The 19,251-nt window shown below is 45.9% G+C and overlaps 1 protein-coding gene across 4 annotated transcripts in view; it reads right to left on the bottom strand.

The window, feature by feature from the left end:
• NKAPD1 (NKAP domain containing 1) overlaps window positions 1-19,251 on the bottom strand; it is a 34,892-nt gene that overhangs the window by 10,674 nt on the left and 4,967 nt on the right. For 2 of the 4 annotated variants that reach the window (XM_088481382.1, XM_088481383.1), the window contains 4 exons: window positions 17,905-17,981; window positions 10,374-10,471; window positions 8,122-8,175; window positions 7,294-7,452 (listed from right to left, as the gene is read on the bottom strand). In XM_088481382.1, coding sequence (XP_088337508.1) covers window positions 7,294-7,452; window positions 8,122-8,175; window positions 10,374-10,471; window positions 17,905-17,973 — 380 coding nt within the window. In that variant the 5' untranslated portion in view covers window positions 17,974-17,981. The remainder of the gene's footprint in view (window positions 1-7,293; window positions 7,453-8,121; window positions 8,176-10,373; window positions 10,472-17,904; window positions 17,982-19,251) is intronic. The other 2 variants (XM_088481381.1, XM_088481380.1) reach the window with 2 other exon arrangements.

Here is a 19,251-nt window from a genome sequence, read left to right as displayed (position 1 = left end):
GGTTCCTGGTCAGAAAGATCCAGAATCTCCCCATCATCGGACGTCCCGTCATCATCCTCATAAGGAGCAGACAGAGACGCCACCGGCCGCTTGTGAGGCCGCAACACAGACTCCCCTTGCAACACGTCTGACAATTGCTGTACAGAGCTTGTTAACGAATTAACCCACGCAGGCTCATGAGAGACCTGAGGAGGGGAAATAGGGAGACTGTGGGGTACCATCAATTGTCTCGGGAAACCCTGCATGGGTGGCGACACCACTGACTGCTGGGACAATTCCATCTGAGGGAAGGCAGGCTGCGGAGCTAACTGGCCCACGAGGGTTGTAAGCGCTTTGGCGAAACAGGCCCAGGGCGGTTCCTGTACCGGAGCCGTGACAGTAATCGGCCGCGTCAATAAATAACACTGCCGACATAGCCCCTCCGCGCTACCGTCCCCCTCCGCTATAGGTACCTTGCATGTGGTACATAAAAGCTGGAGGGGAAAATCACTTTCAGACATGATGGTAAGTGTGTGGTAAGTATGTGACCCCTCTCACTGATACTCGTAGTATAGTGTGAGACCACCCTGCAATCACCGCACCGCAAGGGCTTTAGTAGAAAAGGATCAGGGACAGTGAAAAAGCTGACAGTAGAAATTAAAGTACAGGCAGCAGCGCTAGCAGAAGTCACATACAATGCAAAGAAATTCAATTCCTGCACTACCAGCGCTGATAATCAACTACACAGACACAGAGCCTGGTAGGACACAGCGCTGCATACACAGACCTGAACCAGACGGAGGAGAGGTATGCCGGGGGACCCAGACCGCGATGCCACCGCTTCCAAGCTTCCAGCAGTGTTCACCATGCGCTTGTAAAGATGGCCACCGAGGAGCATAGAGGAGGCCGGCCTGGGGGAGGAGCGCTGCCACAAGGCCAGTCAGCACATGCAGAGAGGGCTGTGTGCAGCGGGGGAGGCGCCGGCTGTGAGACAGGGAAGGCGCGCTCCCCTGGCATGCATTTAACCCCTGGGACGCCGCAGCGCTACCGCTCTGCTGCGGTCCGCTGTCCCAGGGGGGTAGTGGAAGCGCAGGTTAGTACCTGGCTCCACGCTGCAGCCAGTCCCCAGGGAGCCCCCTGCCTGGGGACTCTGGACCATGTTTCAGCGGGGACCCACCGCGGGACCCCACTGTTTACCTGCTGTCCCCCTTAGATCCAGCCATGGTCCTAAACATCTGGGGTCACCGCTAGCTGTGACCCCAGATGCCTACCAGCATCCCCGGAGCGGGGGTGTAGGGAAGACAGCATGGACGTCAGGACTGACTGTCCATGCTGTACTTCCAGATGTGCAGCCACAGCTGCATAGAAGAAAAACTTCAGGGGCCTTCTTGGCCCCCCTCTAACAGGTGCATCCGACTCCGGCCGGGCACCAAACTAAACTGAGATGCCTTGGCTCGGGGGCGGGGTATAGGAGGGGGACCCTAGTGCATCCTGGGAGGCTGAAACTTAACTCTATGATGCCCGATGCCTGACGTCATCACCTATACCCCCAAGGTATACTGTGGACCCTGAAGTAGAAAGAAGAGTTATGATATAACATACCTTTGTTAACTCTTTTTCTTCGAGGTCCATGGGGTTCACAGCCATTACGTTGAGGTATGTGGTTGGAGTGATCCAGGTACCAAACAGTTAAAACAAGCTCTCAGCTCCCCCAGGATGCCCTGGGTCCTCCCCCAGATATACCCCGCCCCGGCTACAGGCAGTCAGTTTGTTATCAAGCCCAAGCCAGAGAAGGAAAAAGCAACAAGGAAGGACAATCGTATTCCAGAACCACTCTCTCACAGAAGAGGGACATCACAGAGAACAAAAGATTACCCAATAACACCGGGTACGTTAGGGTGGGTGTAGTGTGGACCCCATGGACCTCGAAGAAAGAGAGTTAACAAAGGTCTGTTCCAAAGCAGTTCCCCTAAGGGCGGGGACGCTCCTGTGTTTCAGTAGAAAGGAGAATCCTACATCCGAAGGAAGCATCCTGAGAGGCAAAGGTGTCAAATGCATTGACCTTGACAAAGTTGTGGACTGAAGATCACATGGCTGCCTTGCACAGCTGTTCCTCAGAGGCACCACGACGAGCCACCCACGAAGGCCTCACAGAGTGAGTAGAATGTGCTGTTACAGAGTTAGGAACTACAAGATCAGCTTGTATGTACGCTTGAGAAATTGCCATACGAAGCCATCTGGCCAGCCTCGCTTATGACTGCCATACAATACAAAAAGAGAAATCAGACTTCCTAATGGAGTTGGTGCGATCCACGTAAATAAGTAGCACGCGGATAACATCCAGAGAAGCCTCACCTACCGAGAGGCCTAAAGTCTGAAAAGCTGGGACCACAATTTCTTTGTTTACATGAAAATGGGATACCACTTTAGGAAGGTACCCCACCCTAGTACGAAGAAGAACTGTATACCGATGGAATATCAAAAAAAGGAGAGCGAAAAGCTGCCAAATCCGAAACCCTACGGGCCGAGGCAATAGCAAGAAGAAAGACTGTCTTTGCTGTCAACCACTTAAGGTCTACTGATTTCAGGGGTTCGAATGGGGGAGCCTGTAGAGCTCTGAGAACTAACGTCAAATCCCACAGGGCCACCGGGGGGGACTAAAGGAGGCTGAACCCTCAGAAGACCCTGAAAAAATTTCCTCACATCAGGCAGCTGAAACCGAAAGCGCAGAAGCCTGCACTCTCAAAGTGGCCAGCCGGAGACCGCGCTCTAACCCAGCCTGAAGAAACGAAAGCACTCGAGAGACCCTAAACACTTTAGGGTCATATCTCCTCAGTTCACACCACTGAAAAAACGAGTGCCAAACCCTGTAATAAATGTGGACAGAGGAAGGTTTTCGTGCCCTCAACATAGTCTGCATTACAGAATCGGAAAACCCCTTTGCCCTTAAGATGGAGGCCTCAAGAGCCATTCAGTCAAAGACAGACGAGGGAGATCTGGATACAAGCAAGGACCCTGTATTAACAGGTCCGGCCTTAGAGGAAGAGGCCACGGAATGTCCATGGAGAGACTCTGTAGATCGGTGAACCAATGTCGTCTGAGCCAAGCAGGAGCTATCAGTATTACTGTACCGATGTCCTGCTTGATCTTCCTGATCACCCTTGGAAGAAGGGAAAACGGGGGGAACAGATACGCCAGTCTGAAGTTCCACTGCCAGAGCATCCACAAACTGGTCCTGGACCCGTACCTGGGAAGTCTGTGATTATGCCTTGAGGCCATGAGGTCTACCTCTGGAAGACCCCACTTGTCCACCAGGTCCTGAAACACCTGTTGATGAAGAGCCCACTCTCCGGCGTGTATATCCTGCCGACTCAGGAAGTCCGCTTCCCAATTTAGGACTCCTTGTATGAAAACCGCTGATATCGCCGGAAGGTGACATTCTGCCCAGACCAGAATGTTTGACATCTCCGCCATGGCCGCCCGACTCCGCGTCCCCCCGATGGTTGAGGTAGGCTACCGCGGTGGCGTTGTCGGATTGTACCTCTACAGGCCTGCCCTTCAGTATTCCCTGAGCCTGAACCAGCGCTCTGAATACTGCTTTCAGTTCCAGGACATTTATAGATAGAAGACTTTCTGCTACAGTCCATCTTCCTTGAAATGTGTGTCGACCTATCACCGCGCCCCATCCGTGGAGACTGGCATCGGTCATGAGGAGTACCCAATCTTGAACCCAGATGGGGCGACCCTTGTTGAGACAGCCCGTCTACAACCACAACAGGGACAATCGCACTTCTGGTGAGAGACGAATCCTCTGTGACTTTATTGAGTGGTACTCCCCGTTCCAAAGCGAGAGGATCAACTGCTGTAATGGACTGGAGTGGAATTGGGCATACTACACCATGCTGAAGGTGGTCACCATGGACCCCAGCACCCGCATTGCTGCCTGCACAGACAACGACCGGTTGTGAAGAAACTTGTGAACCTGCAACTTAAGGGACGCGATCTTGTCCTCTGGCAGATATATCCTCTGTGCCAAGGAGTCCAAGCGTGCCCCTAAATGTACCATCCGCTGTACTGGAAGAAGTGACGACTTCTTCCAATTTATGATCAAGCCGTGTCTGCATAGACAGGCATTCGTCAGTCTTAGATGATGCTGCAACTCCTGCTGAGACTGCACCAATAACAGGAGATCGTCCAAGTATGGTAGAATTCTGACGCCCTGGCGCCTGAGACAGACCATCATTACCGCCATAATTTTGGTAAACACCCAAGGGTCTGTTGACAAACCAAAAGGCATTGACAGAAACTGGAAGTGCTCATGCAACACTGCGAACCACAGAAACAGTTGGTGGAACAGTGCAATTGGCACATGAAGGTATGCATCCTGAATATCCAAGGACACCATAAAATCCCCCGGTTCCATTGCCGACACAATTCGACCGCAGGGTTTCCATACGAAACCTGGGTACCCGGATAAATGTGTTGAGCCCCTTCAGGTTCAAATAGGCCGATAAGACAGACTCGGTTTTTGAATCAAAAATAGGTTATAATAATAACCTTTGCCCAGTTGATTCACTGGCACCGGGACTATTACCCATGACACCAGCAGGGAGTGTATAGCCTGCTGGAGGGCCAAGGCTCTTGCAGAACCCACTGCCGGAGTTGTGCAGAAAAACCTCTGCGGGGGACTTCTCCAGAACATAAGGGCGTACCCCTGGGAGACCACCTCCCGAACCCAGGCATCCGAAAACTGAAGAAGTCGGCCTCCTACCCTGGGATCCTACCCAGGGGGAGGCCCGCCCCATCAGGCTGCAGATTTGTCCTGGGACCTTTCAGACGGACGATAGTGGTTTTCTGGGAGAACTGGCTCTGGAAGACGACTGACCCTTAGCCTTTCCTTGCGGCCGAAAGGCTAGAAAGGATGACCGCCTATGTCTGGTAGTAGATACCGAGGGCAGACCAGCAATTTTAGAGGCTGCTACCATAGCCACAATATTGTCCAGCTCTGTACCAAACAGAATGCCTCCCGTAAACGGAAAGGATTCTAGTAATTTTTTTGGACCCTGCATCCGCTTTCCAGTCCCTTAACCAAAGAGCTCTGCGCGCCACAATCAAGACAGCCGAAGCTTTGGAAGATTAATATACCAGCATCCAATACTGCCTCTCCCAAATAGGACGCTACCTCCTTGACATAGGACATAATTTCCAACTGTTCTTTGGAAACTTCTGGCAGTGATACCTCCAATGCTCTCATCCATTCTTCAATGGCCTTAGAAACCCAGGCCGTAGCCATGGCTGGACAAATGGCCGCCCCTGACAGGGAAAATATAGTTTTGAGACAGGCTTCAAGTCTCCTATCTGTGGAACTTTTAAGAGAGGATGCAGATGGTATGGGCAATGTGGCACTCCTTACCAGATGTGCCACATGTGCGTCTATGACGGCGGAATTTCCCATTTGGCACAGTCTTCTGACGGAAAGTGGTATTAGGCCGCCACCCTCTTTGGAAGATGTCATCTCCTAGCCGGAGAACTCCATGCCTCCCCCATAAGTTCCGAGAGGTGCTCAGATTTAGGAAATTCCGCTTTTACCACTTTCTGGCGTTTAAATAGTGGCTGCACATTATCTATGTTCAGTACAGCTTTGACTGCCCTAATTAGAAAAGGGACATCGGCTTCTGAAAATTGATCCCCCTCCTCTCCAGAGAGTTTCCCGAGAGGAGTCCTGTGCCTCCTCATACTCATCAGAGGATGAACCAGAATCTGTGGGCTGGCCTGCGTGTGAAGCTGAACGCCTTCTAGTGTTTGGCTGTACTGGTCTAGCTACCTGCAGCGGCTGCTGGAAATCTGCTGAGGATTAAGCCATACTCTGACCTGAGTGAGCATACATGTCCAACCAGGACAGAAGCATAGGGGGCATAAACACAGCAGGTTGCAGCTGCTGAGGGTACCTCAACATAGGGGGCGGCCCAGGGGCAGCCAATCGGTCTGCAACCTGTGCCATAATCTGGGAAAAGGAAGCCCAAGGGGGTTCTTGCCCAGAAGCTGGTAGATTTGACTGATGAGGTGACTCTTTAAAACAGTGACCACATAATCCATTTTCTATGAAATCCTGTGGGGATAACCCCACTATGCAGGCCATACATGACACCAGCACAGGGGCTTCAGCCACCTGTCTTTCAGATTATTATTTATTTATTTTTATGCAAAGTTCTGAGTACTCATGTGACAACTTTTCACACCCAATAATTCCCACACACCTGTAGTAGAGGGTTATGAGGAAAAAACAACAGTGATAGGTTATAACTGACAGTTATTTAAATATAAAAAGGCAGCACCACACACAGCAGATAACGTAAGTCACATGCAATGCATAATATATCCCCTTATAAGAGTATATGCATTTTAAGCTCTTATTCAACTACGAACAGCCCCAGGCCGAGTAGGATATTGGAGCTCTGCATAACCTGATCCCCGCAGAAGAGGTATACAGGTTGACTGACCCAACCTCCTGATTGCACAGCCACCGAGAGCACCTGAAAGTGGACTCAGGCCGACTCATATAGAGGAAGGGTGGGAAGAGCAACACAGCTGCGGGAAACCTTGAACTGGACCAGCGTGAGGTTTGGGGGAGGGGCCACCAGGGAAAGCGAACCTTCCCTATGCGGTGTGGATCCACCCGGCTCACTGACTTGCCCACCGCCAACTAGTCCCCGGCTGTCAGGAATCCCTCAAGTCCCGGTGGTCTAGTGTGGGAGGCAGTTTACCTGGCTCCCCACTACAGTGTTTCCCCCCGGCCAGTCTCCACCGCCGGAGGACGGACTGCCAGGTGGTTCCAGCGTCAGCGGCCGCACAGAACCACCTTACCTGCATCCCCGTGCTTCCCGGTTGCAGTCCAGGACCCTATGCCCCTGCCGAAATCATTGGTTCTCTCACCGGTGTTGCGGCGCCGGCGGGGGTAGATGAAGCAGCGACGCGGACGTCTACCAGACGCTTAGCTGCTTCCAGTCTCCCATCCACAGCACGCGCCGCTTGCTTAGAGGAAACACTTGTCTTGGGACTGCTCCCGCAGTTCCCGTCAATAAGGTGCCTTCTCGCACCAAACAGAACAACTGACTGCCTTTAGCAGGGGAGGGGTATATGTGGGGGAGGACCCAGGGCATCCTGGGGGAGCTGAGAGCTCGTTTTATCTGTTTGGTGCCTGGATCACTCCAACCACATACCCCAAAGTAATGGCTGTGGACCCCATGGACCCTGAAGAAGAAAAACTTACATAGTGATAATTATGAGGAGGGGAAACACAGAAACGTCACTCACCTGTCAGGAATTCCAGACTCGCATTCATAGAACTTCTTGTTCAAGGCCCGTACGCTCAGGGCATCCTGTCTCAGTGTCACGGCTGCTGCGGCTGCTGCTCCCCCTCTCGCACCTTCTCGCTCACCGTCATCTTTAAAACCATCAGATCTCATCCGGCTTCTGACATAAAAACAAGGTCAGTTTTCATGAGATTTTTACTCTTAGGGGTACATTTACTAAAATGAGAGTTTTTAAAAGTGGAGATGTTGCCCATAGCAACCAATCACATTCTAGCAATTATCTTCTAGAAGGTGTTAAATGTTAAGTAGAATCTGACTGGTTGCTATGGGCAACATCTCCACTTCTTAAAAACTGTCACTTTAGTAAATATACCCCCCTTACCATCAATTACATTTTACTTTATGTATCCCAAGTCCGTAGTTAAATTTTTACATTAGCTAATTAACCAAATATAACCTTTTGAAATAAAAGCAAATCATTAATCAATTGCAGCACTATAGATGCTCCTGACAAACCTTATTTAAATGCTGGAAGAACAAATGATGCAGAGAATTACAATTATCTGGTTATAATAGTGATGAAATTTAAAATGAAACTTCTCCTTAGTAGGAACCTTTGTTAGAACAGAACAGTTTTATAACAACCAAATCAAAACAAGTTAAGGTTCCATAAGGATATCAGTAGATTTGCCGTACAGCAATAACTGCTAAGTGCTATATATGCCCTTATGCACAGGGCTGAAGACAGACACAGAAAAGAGGACAGGAAAAGCACAGGGATGAAGTATCATCCAGGACACACCTGCTCTTATATACAGTAATATCCTACCTGTTATCATTAAACTCTTCTGGATAGAGCTCCTTGTAGCCATTGTGATCCCATCTGCATTGGAAAGAGGCACATAATGAAACTGGTGGTATAAGCACAAATATAAGTACATTTACAGATGTGTCCTCGCTCATCTAACCTCAATACGCCATGCAGAGCGTTATGCCTCACATGAGCGAGCCACCAGGTCTCGTGCAGCTCTGCTAGCATCAGGCGTCTCTTTGAAAATGCGTCTAAAGCTATGTACACATTAGACGACTTGCAAACGATGCAATGTCATCAACGATTTCCCCTAAACTCCCGGGAAAAAATCTAATGCATACAAACTGCAATCTAACACACGACCAAACGATATATCTTGCATTATTTGGTGGTTAGATCGTTAACTATATAATGTAACCATATTGCCTGGTCGCTCGGTAGTGCGTACACACTGCACGATCTGAGGGGAATTGCTAACAAGATTGACAGCTCTTCCTGCATGTACAAAAGATCTGAAGATGCAGCGAACGGCGCAGCGGGAGTGCGCATTAGTCCATACACACTGGAAGATTTGAGCGATTTGTCGTTCCGATGCATCGGAATTGTCCAAATTGTTCAAAATATTGTCTAGTTTGTAGGGCTCTTAAATCACAATGCGATGTGACTAGGACGCACCAGGAGACTGTGCTGTTTAATTTGATATGTGACACTTGTATATCTGTGTGCGACAGAATCTGTAAACGGAAGTTGGCATGGAAAAAAGCTGCATCGTACCACTTGGCATGCTGATTGAGAGACTCAGATATAGTGATGCATATCAAATCAATCAGTGCAATCTCCTGGTGTATCCTAATTGCATCACTTTGCGACTTAGACACATTTTTTTGGTGCAAAAAAAGGACACCCAGTGCTAGCAGAGTCTGACGGGACCAGGTGCCCCGAGAGGGGCTGTTTGGCGCAACTGTTTATTTTGTAACCTGCATTAGAATTCGATTGGTTGATCCTACCAACTACCAATACCACTTTCTACTTTAGAAAGGTCTCCCCTGGTTCTCAAGTCAAAGTGGAATTGTGGGGATGAGAAGGGAGACATGAAAGCTACATGGGAGATATGGGCCCAAACATAATAGGAATTGCGTCAGTGACTGCAGTTCACGGGCTATTAAATTTGGGCCATAGGGAGAGATGTATTAAACCTTCTGAAGAGGATAAGTGGTGACGTTGCCCCATAGGAACCAATCAGCTTCAAGTTATCATACATCAAGTACAATCTATAAAATGATAGCTAGAAGCTGAGTGAATGCTATGGTTTGATAGATCTCTGAGTCTTGGTCAGCAATTTACAATCTACAGTAATGTATGGCAACAGGAAAGCTATATTGTCTGATCAAGCATATGGAACCAGTAAAATATACTGAATTGGCTATACCCTATTAATAGGGCACTTCCAAGTATTTCAGGCACCTTTGGATGCACTATAGGCGTAATTATAGACAGCATATAGTATACAGATATGTCCTCACTCATCTTTGCCGCCTATGTGGCAAACGTGCACACGCCTCACAGCATGCGATTTGCTGCACATGCTTAGACCAGCATCCGCACAATGGATCGTGGGTGCGAATGCAGCGCATCTGCAGCTCACAGCATGCATGCCGCGGCAACGATGGAGCAGGACACATCTGTAAGGCATTCATTCATATTGTGTTTGTTCATAATGATGCTCGGATAAATTACTACAACAACTGGTCAAGTATGAATCAGCATTTCCTAGGTCTGTGCTTCCCTAGAGCCTGCTCTCAGTGTGTCTGGAGAATAACAGTAGGTGAGGGGGCACACTATTATAAACACTTGATACCCACCTACAAAATGTCACCTGTCGCTACCTTCCATGCTGTCCGGTAAGGAGGCGAATATGAAAGAAACTATAGAGTTATATAACAGATTATTAACTTAAAATGTTATTTATATGCTGTCTTGGTCATAATTACCCGCTATGTGCAGCCATCCACCGGAACCTTGCAGCTAATTCAATTCACCCTGAATCAGTTTATTGTGCCCAGTTAATAAAAACATTGCGCAAAGTAGTATATATGGGCTTTGGTAAATATGGTGCAAATTGGATTGGAAGTAAATATTTGACTGGCTGATGCATGTGCCATATTGGTAACAACTATAGGACAGGACCACGGCTGTCAACTGTCAGTGCTAATCTAGTGCTTATTACTAATGTGATAACAGAGGTGCTTCTGTCAGGGTTCACTGTTGACCTGTTTAGATCCGGCGATACTCGTCTCTTCTTTGCCCCGGAAGTTGTCGTTTGCTTCTCTAGTTCTCGAATTTTCCACATTTCAGACTCTTCTTGGATCTGCCAATAATGAAAAGGAAGGTAAATAAATCTAATGGAGTGAATAATGCAGAATAGAAATCAATCTAACTGGACTGAATACATCAAAAAGTTTGTCCAATATCCCATCTAAAAACCAAATCAAAATAATGGCCTCATAGTCTACATTGGCAAAATAAAGCAGAAGTGGAAGTTTTGCATTTAACAAGCTTTATCTGTTACTATAGCTGCACAGTTTAATAAACTATAGATCTATTCAGCCCATAGATCTTTACATGCGAAAGCTGTTTACAACTATTATCTGTCTAGCAACATTTTTACCCTCTAGGGGGTATATTTAGTAAAGGTCATATTTAAATGATTTTGATCGACTTAAAAATCAATTAGCATTGATGCTGTGTTTCTGGGGCTAAATCACACATTTACTAGATTAGTAAATGTGTGATTTAACCCCAGAAACACATCGATGTTGATAGATTTTAAAATCGATCAAAATCGACCTTTAGTAATTATACCCCTAGCTGCCTGGAGCACGTGTTCGTGTTATTACTACAGTAAAACTGTAACCCTGTTGGTTATCTTAAGTTAAAGCTGCTCTGGAGCTGTATATATTGTGAATTACTATTGTACAACTGCTGGGGAGGTTGTCTAACATGATGCATTCCATGCTGCTTAGGCAACCAGAGTCTATGTCAGTAATAGGGCAGGAGAGATGTATCAATATTCTTCCACAAGAAAGTCACTGACACCTTACTGATGGTGGGACATTCGTTCCAGAAAATCCCATAAAATGTCCAATTGTGTTCAGATCTGTTGGCCTGTTCACATATAAGGTCATGACACACGGATAATATTATTGTAAGACCAATCACACCGTTGGGTGACCACACGTGCTCTGTGGATGGGGAGCATTCAGGAGGACACACGGGGAAGTTAATCATGGTTTATCATTAAGCAGCAATTAGCATTCATCTTGCTTTATAAAGGGAATGACTGCACCCAAATCAGGACAGGACAATGTGACCCACATTACAGAGCCACAAGAAACCATGAATGTTGAAAGACTCACTCAGGTCTATAAAGTTCTCTAGGTTGGCGTCACACACACACACTTGTCTGTTGTTGAAAATACAGTGAAAGATGATTTCTCTAAGCAAGTCACCTTCCTCCACTGCTCGGTAGTCCATTACCTTGGAGATGTCGTTGGACTGTTTTACGAGGGCTGATAGAAAAGTAATGAGACTGATTTCTTTTATTCAGAATCAGATGACTCCACAGGATCTGAACATTATTCTCTTTTTCAAGGTAGCATCCTTCACATTCAATATATTTTATAAGACGTGCAGTAGACTTCTGTCACATCACTTTTGGTGGCATTTTTCACATCATCATCCGTTGAGAACTTCTTTCCACGCAGTTGTGTTTTCAGGGTTGGGAATGCCCGGACAGGGCCATAACTAGGGTGGTGTGGCACGTGCCACAGCACAGGGCGCTGCTCGGGTCTGTCAATTTTCTGTTTATAATCATTCTCACTTGGCTTCCTTTTCTTCAATCCCATGCATATCCTGGTGGCCTCTATCTCCTCCATCAGGCCACCTCCCCAAGCACCTTCAGAGGCATCCTCTTTTATGTAACACACACATTTCAAAATACTGTCATACCCAGGACCTTACACATGGAGTTATCAGCCACACAATTTCTGATGGGAGCCCTGAACACAGCCACCGATTTCCAACCCAGGAGTTGCTAGCACACCTCAAGTACCTTTGCCGGTGAGTGTACCATACATGGATCTCCCCGCCACTGATATTCGCTGCATTTACACTACAAGTAGCACTCTTTCTACACCTGCAGTCAGAGATCCACACTGGCAGCTCCAGGCTTGTGCATCGCTGTTCTGATGGATAAATCCTGCTGCAGCTTCACCAGCGCTCTGCTACTGTACAGCTAGAGCTGGTGAGTTATATTACAGAAGTATTGTGTATCATCACTACAGCCATTGGTTTCACACTATTTGGTAGTGACACCTGGATAACAGTGGTACAAAGGGATAGGTACTTTATCATCATACGGGACAAATCCGTTTAGTCATGACCTGTCCCTATCAGGCCACACCCCCTTTTTTGGGCATACCCCTTATGTCCCTATTTGAAAAATTGGGGGGGGGGGGGGGGGGGGGAGGGTAGGGGTTCCAATGTGCTTTCTGGTCCAGGACACCAAAAAGTCTATAGCTCTGTGCCTAGAAATCAAAGGGTGCTAAGTTCGGGCTATATGTAGGGTGTTCCAGTGCCGTCCCATTAATTTCAGTCAGTGCTACACATGCTACAGCAGCAACATGTGGTCAGGCATTGTTTTGGAGCAAAAAACACTTTCTTCAGCAAATGTGGCCTTTTCTTCCTCATGGCCCCACGCAAATGGGTTTTCTGGACATTTGCAGAGTAGTCACCATGGTCTGTCCACGGGGAACCCAGTGCTGTAGGATCATTCCATGCTCGTAAATAGCATGTCTTTACACGCCGAAAGAATCACAAAGAATATTTTTGGCTGAAGGCGAATTTTCATGTTACCATACACCATATGTTTGGTTTCCAGATCATAATGAGGAATCCACGATACATCACAATCGATGTGAGGAAATCGGGGATCCTCTTCGACATTCAAACAGTGTTCTTGCACGATTCTACTTGTCGTCGCGTCTGCTCTTCTGTGAGATTTCTGGATACCCCCACCTCGCACACACACGATATGCATTTTCAGTTCCTTTGTCACAATATACTGAACCCGTTTGAATGAGATGCCAAGTGAAGCGGAAAGTTTTCGTAAAGTTCTGTCATTTTGCAACATCTCCACAGCTTTGGCAAGGTTAACATCTGTAACTGCAGTGGATGGTCTCCCAGAACACACTTACTGCAGTACGGCTAATTTTTTCAACCACCGTATGCTTGCCGTAACATTTCATGAGTTTAATTTCCGCTTTTTCCAAGTTTAACACAAAATTCAATCACACAAATGACGTAATCTCAGAGACACTTCTCTCTCATCCGTCATGGCGAAACGTACGAAGATCTTCCACTCGCTGTAACCAAACAAAGAAGACTACGGCAGTACAACCGCAGGTTCAGACACATCGATGTATGAGCGTCACAATAACCAGCATAGTTTTGCCACGTCTACCTATGGGGCAGAAACACAGAGCAGTCTCATTACTTTTCAATTAGCCCTCGTAGATTAAACTGGCTTCTCGGGCACTATCATCATCTACCGCCCACTGTTGCCCTTTGCTAATGAGGTTTGTTATCCCGGTATTTCATGCAGATATCGCCTTAAGCTGGCCACACACTAGACCAACTTACATCAAACCAGCCAACTAGTTGATTGGCTGGAATGAAAATCTGGAAAGGTATGAAAGGAAATGACAATCAGCAATTTGCTCCCAAATGCCGGAAAATGGACAAAAACTTGTTTAACAAACTTGTCTAACGACCATTTTCATCTGTTTTCTAGCATTTAGGAGCAAATTGCTGATCATCATTTACTCCCATACCTTACCAGATTTTCATTCCAACCAGCCAACTTGTTGGATGGTTGGATGAAAGTTGGTCTAGTGTGTGGCCAGCTTTAGACACTTGCTTGTAAAATTAAAAAACCTGCCAAATGCACCCAACAATCACCAGTCTTTCTAAGTTACTGAGGACTCCTATTACGGACATGTTTAACATAATTATAGGCAACCTAGGTAGACCAGTAAGAGGGAGACCTGGGCATGTTCAAAACAAGGATGGAAGGTACCAGAGTAGAAGTGTAGATATGGGAAGGAGGAGGGTGATGTTGGAGCAGGCATCAGAAGAGAGAGAACAGAAAAGTACACGATTGGAAGTCATAGGCCGGTTACACATTAGAACGACCGGCAATCGTGCCGATAGACGGGACGATTTCCCTTTGCCCCGGGTCCATCGCAGATTGCCGGTACACACTAGATGATTTAATGAACAACGGAACGATATGTCATTCTGTCCTTCATTAATATGCACAGCACCACATAAGATATTGTTTTATTGACCAAGCAGCACGGCCAAACAAACGATTTAGTAAGTTGTCCGTGGGAGGGTGCAAAAGTGTATAAAACAGACTATATGCACGATTTGCAATTAGGAAGGCAAAGCAAAGTGCAGAGGAGGAAGCTGGATATTGTGCGTGGGTAGTAGTTAAAAGTGGTGAAAAGGCAGTGAAGGGTGGATGTTTGGGAGGACATTAACATCTTCAAGCAGGACTGTAAAGATAGAATGAAAGTAGAACTGTAAAAAATAAAAAATGGATGTACCTAGGGAGAGAGCCCGATTACCTCCAAAGACATTCAGCAGAGCGAGAGCATATTTGGAGGTAGCAAATGACAAGGTAAACGTGTCAAAGGCAGAAATGAGAGAGTGGTCATTAATGTAGACAGCATGTTCAGGGCAGGAGGAGGTGGTGACGGTGGAGAGAAGAAACTAACAAGGAAGAGTAACTGGTGAAGTTAAGTGCATCAAGACTACACATAGTGAGAGTTGCCTTTTAGAGGGGGATGAAGCCGAAGGAGGGGAGATGTTTAAGGTTATGAGATGGTGATCGGATAGAGGTAGGGCAGAGTTACTGATTGGGAGACCAAACAAAGGCAGGTCTAACCCAATTCAATGGAGTGGCCACTGTTGCAGGAGAGGGACATTGAGACAGGCCAAATAAAGAAAAACGTGAGAGAAGTTTAGAGAGTTGATGGGATTGACTTCAGAATGTTAAAAGTCACAAAAGAGTAATGGAGAGGAACTCAGAGGAATGAAAGTGGGGGAGGCAGGCAGTAAGAAGTGATCAAAGATTTGGGAGATGGGAAAGACAATCAATATTGGCAACACAGAGGTGTATAGGATGGAAGAATGGATGGAGTAGACCACGAAGTAGAATAAGGAGAAAAACATTTTCAATTACCTGAAAGGTGAAGAGGAGCCTCAACACCACCTCCTTTTAGCCATTGGATCTATGACTGTGGGAGAAGGAAAGGTCTGCATAATAGAGAGAAGCTGAAGGGTTGGTGTTAATGGGAGTTGGACAATTATCAGTGATGTCGAGGAGGTCAAAGGAGTTCCCAATGAAGCAGTAATAAGAAGAAGTCAAGTTTGTTTCAAACTTACATAGCACTCTAGAAAGCACAAGTAAGGGGGAAGAAAGAAAAAGATATGGGATTGATTGGTTGGTTGCGCTGAGGATGGTTAGGCAGGGGAAGAGGATGGAGAATATAGGAGGTAAGCGAAGAAGAGATGGGCAAGTAATGACAAGGCAAGGAAGTAAGACAGTGGAGATAAATGGTGAAGTGGGGGTATATAGTAGCAGCAGCAATATGGAAACACAAGATAATAAGGAAGACAGGAGAAAGAGGATCAAAGAAGAAATAGTGGAGAGAGAAGAGAGGGAGCAGGGGATTGGTAGGGCGGTGGCACTAGACGCAATACGTAAGCAAGCTAGTAGGATGGAACAAGACCAGACAAGCTGAAGCAGACTACTGAGTGCAGAATCATTGATACAGGGTATGATGATGTGCCTTTACATTTGAAGGGGTGATAGGGCTGCAAATTGTTTCACTCTAAATAATTTTTAATTTGGTAAGAGACCCTGGTTTGTTTGATTTTGTCACCACTAAACACAAATCTACATGAATTTTTGTTCTGAAACCACAGGTTACTGGTTACACATTAAGCAACAGTGGTTTCAACAACCAAATGAGCTTTGGAAGAGATTGTGATCAGTGAAGTCGCCAAGCATCTGAATGGCGACCGTGGCAGTTTAATAATTTGAATCTAGTGTGCATCATATGGTGCTGTGGCAACCATACTACAGATCGCAGTAGTGGTGGCGAGTCCCCCAGTATGACCGCTCTGGTGTATTAGATCCACTTTATATGGCTCCAATTGAACTAGGATTAAGGAAAGAACTGATACAAATATCTCCTACAATGGAATGGGACTTACTTCCGAAGTGGGAAATCCTTGGGATGTAAATGCATAGACATCTTAGGACTTTTACCCTCATTGCAGGACATCCATTTCAAATGAGGAAGCAGCACATTGTGTTCACTATGAACACTGTGTGCTGTGATTGGGGTGCTTGGAACCTAAAAACTGTTCCAGGAACCATCTCTGGATCCCAGGCTATCAGAGTTGGAACCAGCGATATCAGAGCATTCACCATGTGCAGCTCAGATTTCAAAGGACATTGTGACATGAATGTAAAACAGTGAGAGGTTGGCTAGAAGTGTACTGATCCAACTACACACAGCGAGGACAATAATTTTGTGAACCACTACTTAATTAAGCCTATTTATTCCGTAGAAAATAGTGTTACAAGTTAAAGTTCCTAGTGAATTATTATTATTATTATTAAAGCCAACAAAATGGCTGCCTTCGGTGTGTAGGTGGAGATCTCTTTAGAACAGAAGTGTCAAAGATGTGACAATATAAACACTAGGTTTAAATGGCTGCTGTCATCCAGCAGTGGGGAATCCAATGGAGTGTTCTGGGGATTCCATAGGGAAGAAGATATATTGTTTAGGTATTCTATAAATATTCTCCAAAATACATGGACCCAAACCATTCTGCACTGGAAAGTTGTTACTTTATCTATATTTACCGATTTTTCCTCAGCCGAGATAGACGTGATAATCCTCAATAGGCATTAAAAGAATATAGTCCTTTGCAGCCGAAGTAAAAAAATTGTGATTTTAGGTTAATCATTGTTAAGAATAATATGCTCCCCATGAGCTGGTCAAAAAATAGGTTCACAGCCTAAAACATAGGGGTGTATAAGAAGATACATTAAATGATGCCAACTGTAGTAATGAGGACTACCATCCAACTTGAATGCTTTTCTCTCCTTATAAGCAGCTCAAATTTCATGCTTTGGCAACATTTTGATTTCATATGCTGGGTATATATTATACAATTATCTGGTGATCCACCCAATATCGGCGGATCGGCCAGATAATTGTACTGTGTATTTGACCGATCTCACAATATCAATTGGTCGGACATGCCGAACCATCCAGCATGTCCGTCCGATGTGATACTTTGGAGTTTCAAATGGGCTGCATGGGGCAGTGTAGGCACAGCCGCGGCCGACCGACGGTCATTTCCCTTGTTCTTTCACAGGGGAGGAAGCCAGATATCGTGTGGCCATACACCGTGACATAGCTCGGTGTCTATGGCCCTGATATCTGCTGGGTGTCAGGCTGTCAGACAAAATGTCTGTCTGTCTAACATGCCTTTAATTTGACAGAGTATGCCCAATATTAGTCTACACAAGTGAATTTCATATTTATTATATTAGTGAAAAAAAGGCACAAAATAGGAGAGGAAATGACATTGACTTAACACTTTAACAAAGTTCAGATTACCACAAGCTGCAAAACATGACAAAGTTACGTTGGTCACCTTGTTATGGGCGTCCGTGTGTCGTATGACATTTCTAAGTAGAACTTTTCCAAGCGGGACGCGAGACATCTTAAAATCTATAAAAGATCAAATCTAATTAGAGTTGTAGTGGAGCACATAGCTATCAGTCAGACTCATTACAGCTAGGCAGATTCTTTCCTTCTCTAATATAGTACAAAGAATGAAAGCAAATATATCTTGTGCTACATTACAGCACATATAGCACACAGTTTATTGTGCATCAGCTCTCATAAATCTGCCCCAGTGCAAAGAAAGGTGAGAGGTCAGGGAGGATATGTACCATATAACTATGGCTGCTATTTTATACAAACAATGATCATCTGGCCGCGTATATATATATGCTTATTCCATAGGTCCTGTGGGTAGTGACATTATTGAAAGTCATTTACAGTACACTAACAGTATTATAAATAGTGTTTATTCCAGCACCCTGCACCTGTCACAACATGCACAAAAAAAAAAAAAAAAAGAGATGCGGATGCACTATGCGATCATTACTGTTCACATTTAAATTTATTAAATAGAATTTCAGAGATAGTTAGCATATCAATGGCCAATGATACGGGTCTGCCCACCAGAGTCAAGGCATTGAGCAGGTCCCTATCACTCTGGGGTTCACATCTGGGACACAGGGCACCCCAAAAAACAGCCCAGCCAAAGACCTCCCCAGGGCATCACATGAAAAAAAAAGGTGACAGTGAAGTGTTAAAGTATCAAGTGTGTAAAAGTAGCTAATAAGTGTTAAAATAATAATAAAAGTAAAATATGTGTGAAAAAATACATGAATATTAAACAAACATGAAGGTGATATACAAAGTGACTATGTGTATTAAGTGGTGATGCCTGAAGAGGTCCAGCCAGAACAGCTCGGGGGGCCCCAATGTGCAGTTCCTCTTTCCTGCCTGGGGTGTCACTCTCTGCTCCGGTGTTTCTAGCACACTCAGCTCATACAGCAAACTGCTCAGATACAGACCAAAGTGCACTAGAAGCACCAGAGCAGAGAGCAACACCCCCCTTCTATACTTTGAGTGCAAACAGTATATAGATGGATGCCACAGAAAACAATTCCAATTTTCTACACAGTATTTTAGGAATATATAGGCATCTCCCAATTACTAGCCATATGCTGCACAGATACCGCCCAATACAAGGCCTATATTGCAGAGAGATTCCCCAACTGCCTGCAACTTGTTACATGGGAACCAACCCATTTGCAGTCAAATTTTCCATAGATTACCCTTTACCTGCTCAGCAACTTAACAGTTGGAACTTTCTCTTCCACTGGCACCCTTCAAATCACTCTCTAGGGAATCGGTACGATTTACC

This window comes from Taudactylus pleione, unplaced genomic scaffold (assembly GCF_031769625.1).
Source record: "Taudactylus pleione unplaced genomic scaffold, aTauple2 ptg000270l, whole genome shotgun sequence".
Taxonomy (NCBI): domain Eukaryota; kingdom Metazoa; phylum Chordata; class Amphibia; order Anura; family Myobatrachidae; genus Taudactylus; species Taudactylus pleione.
Note: the sequence above shows the minus strand (reverse complement) of the source record. Positions and strands in the feature narration are given on the sequence as shown.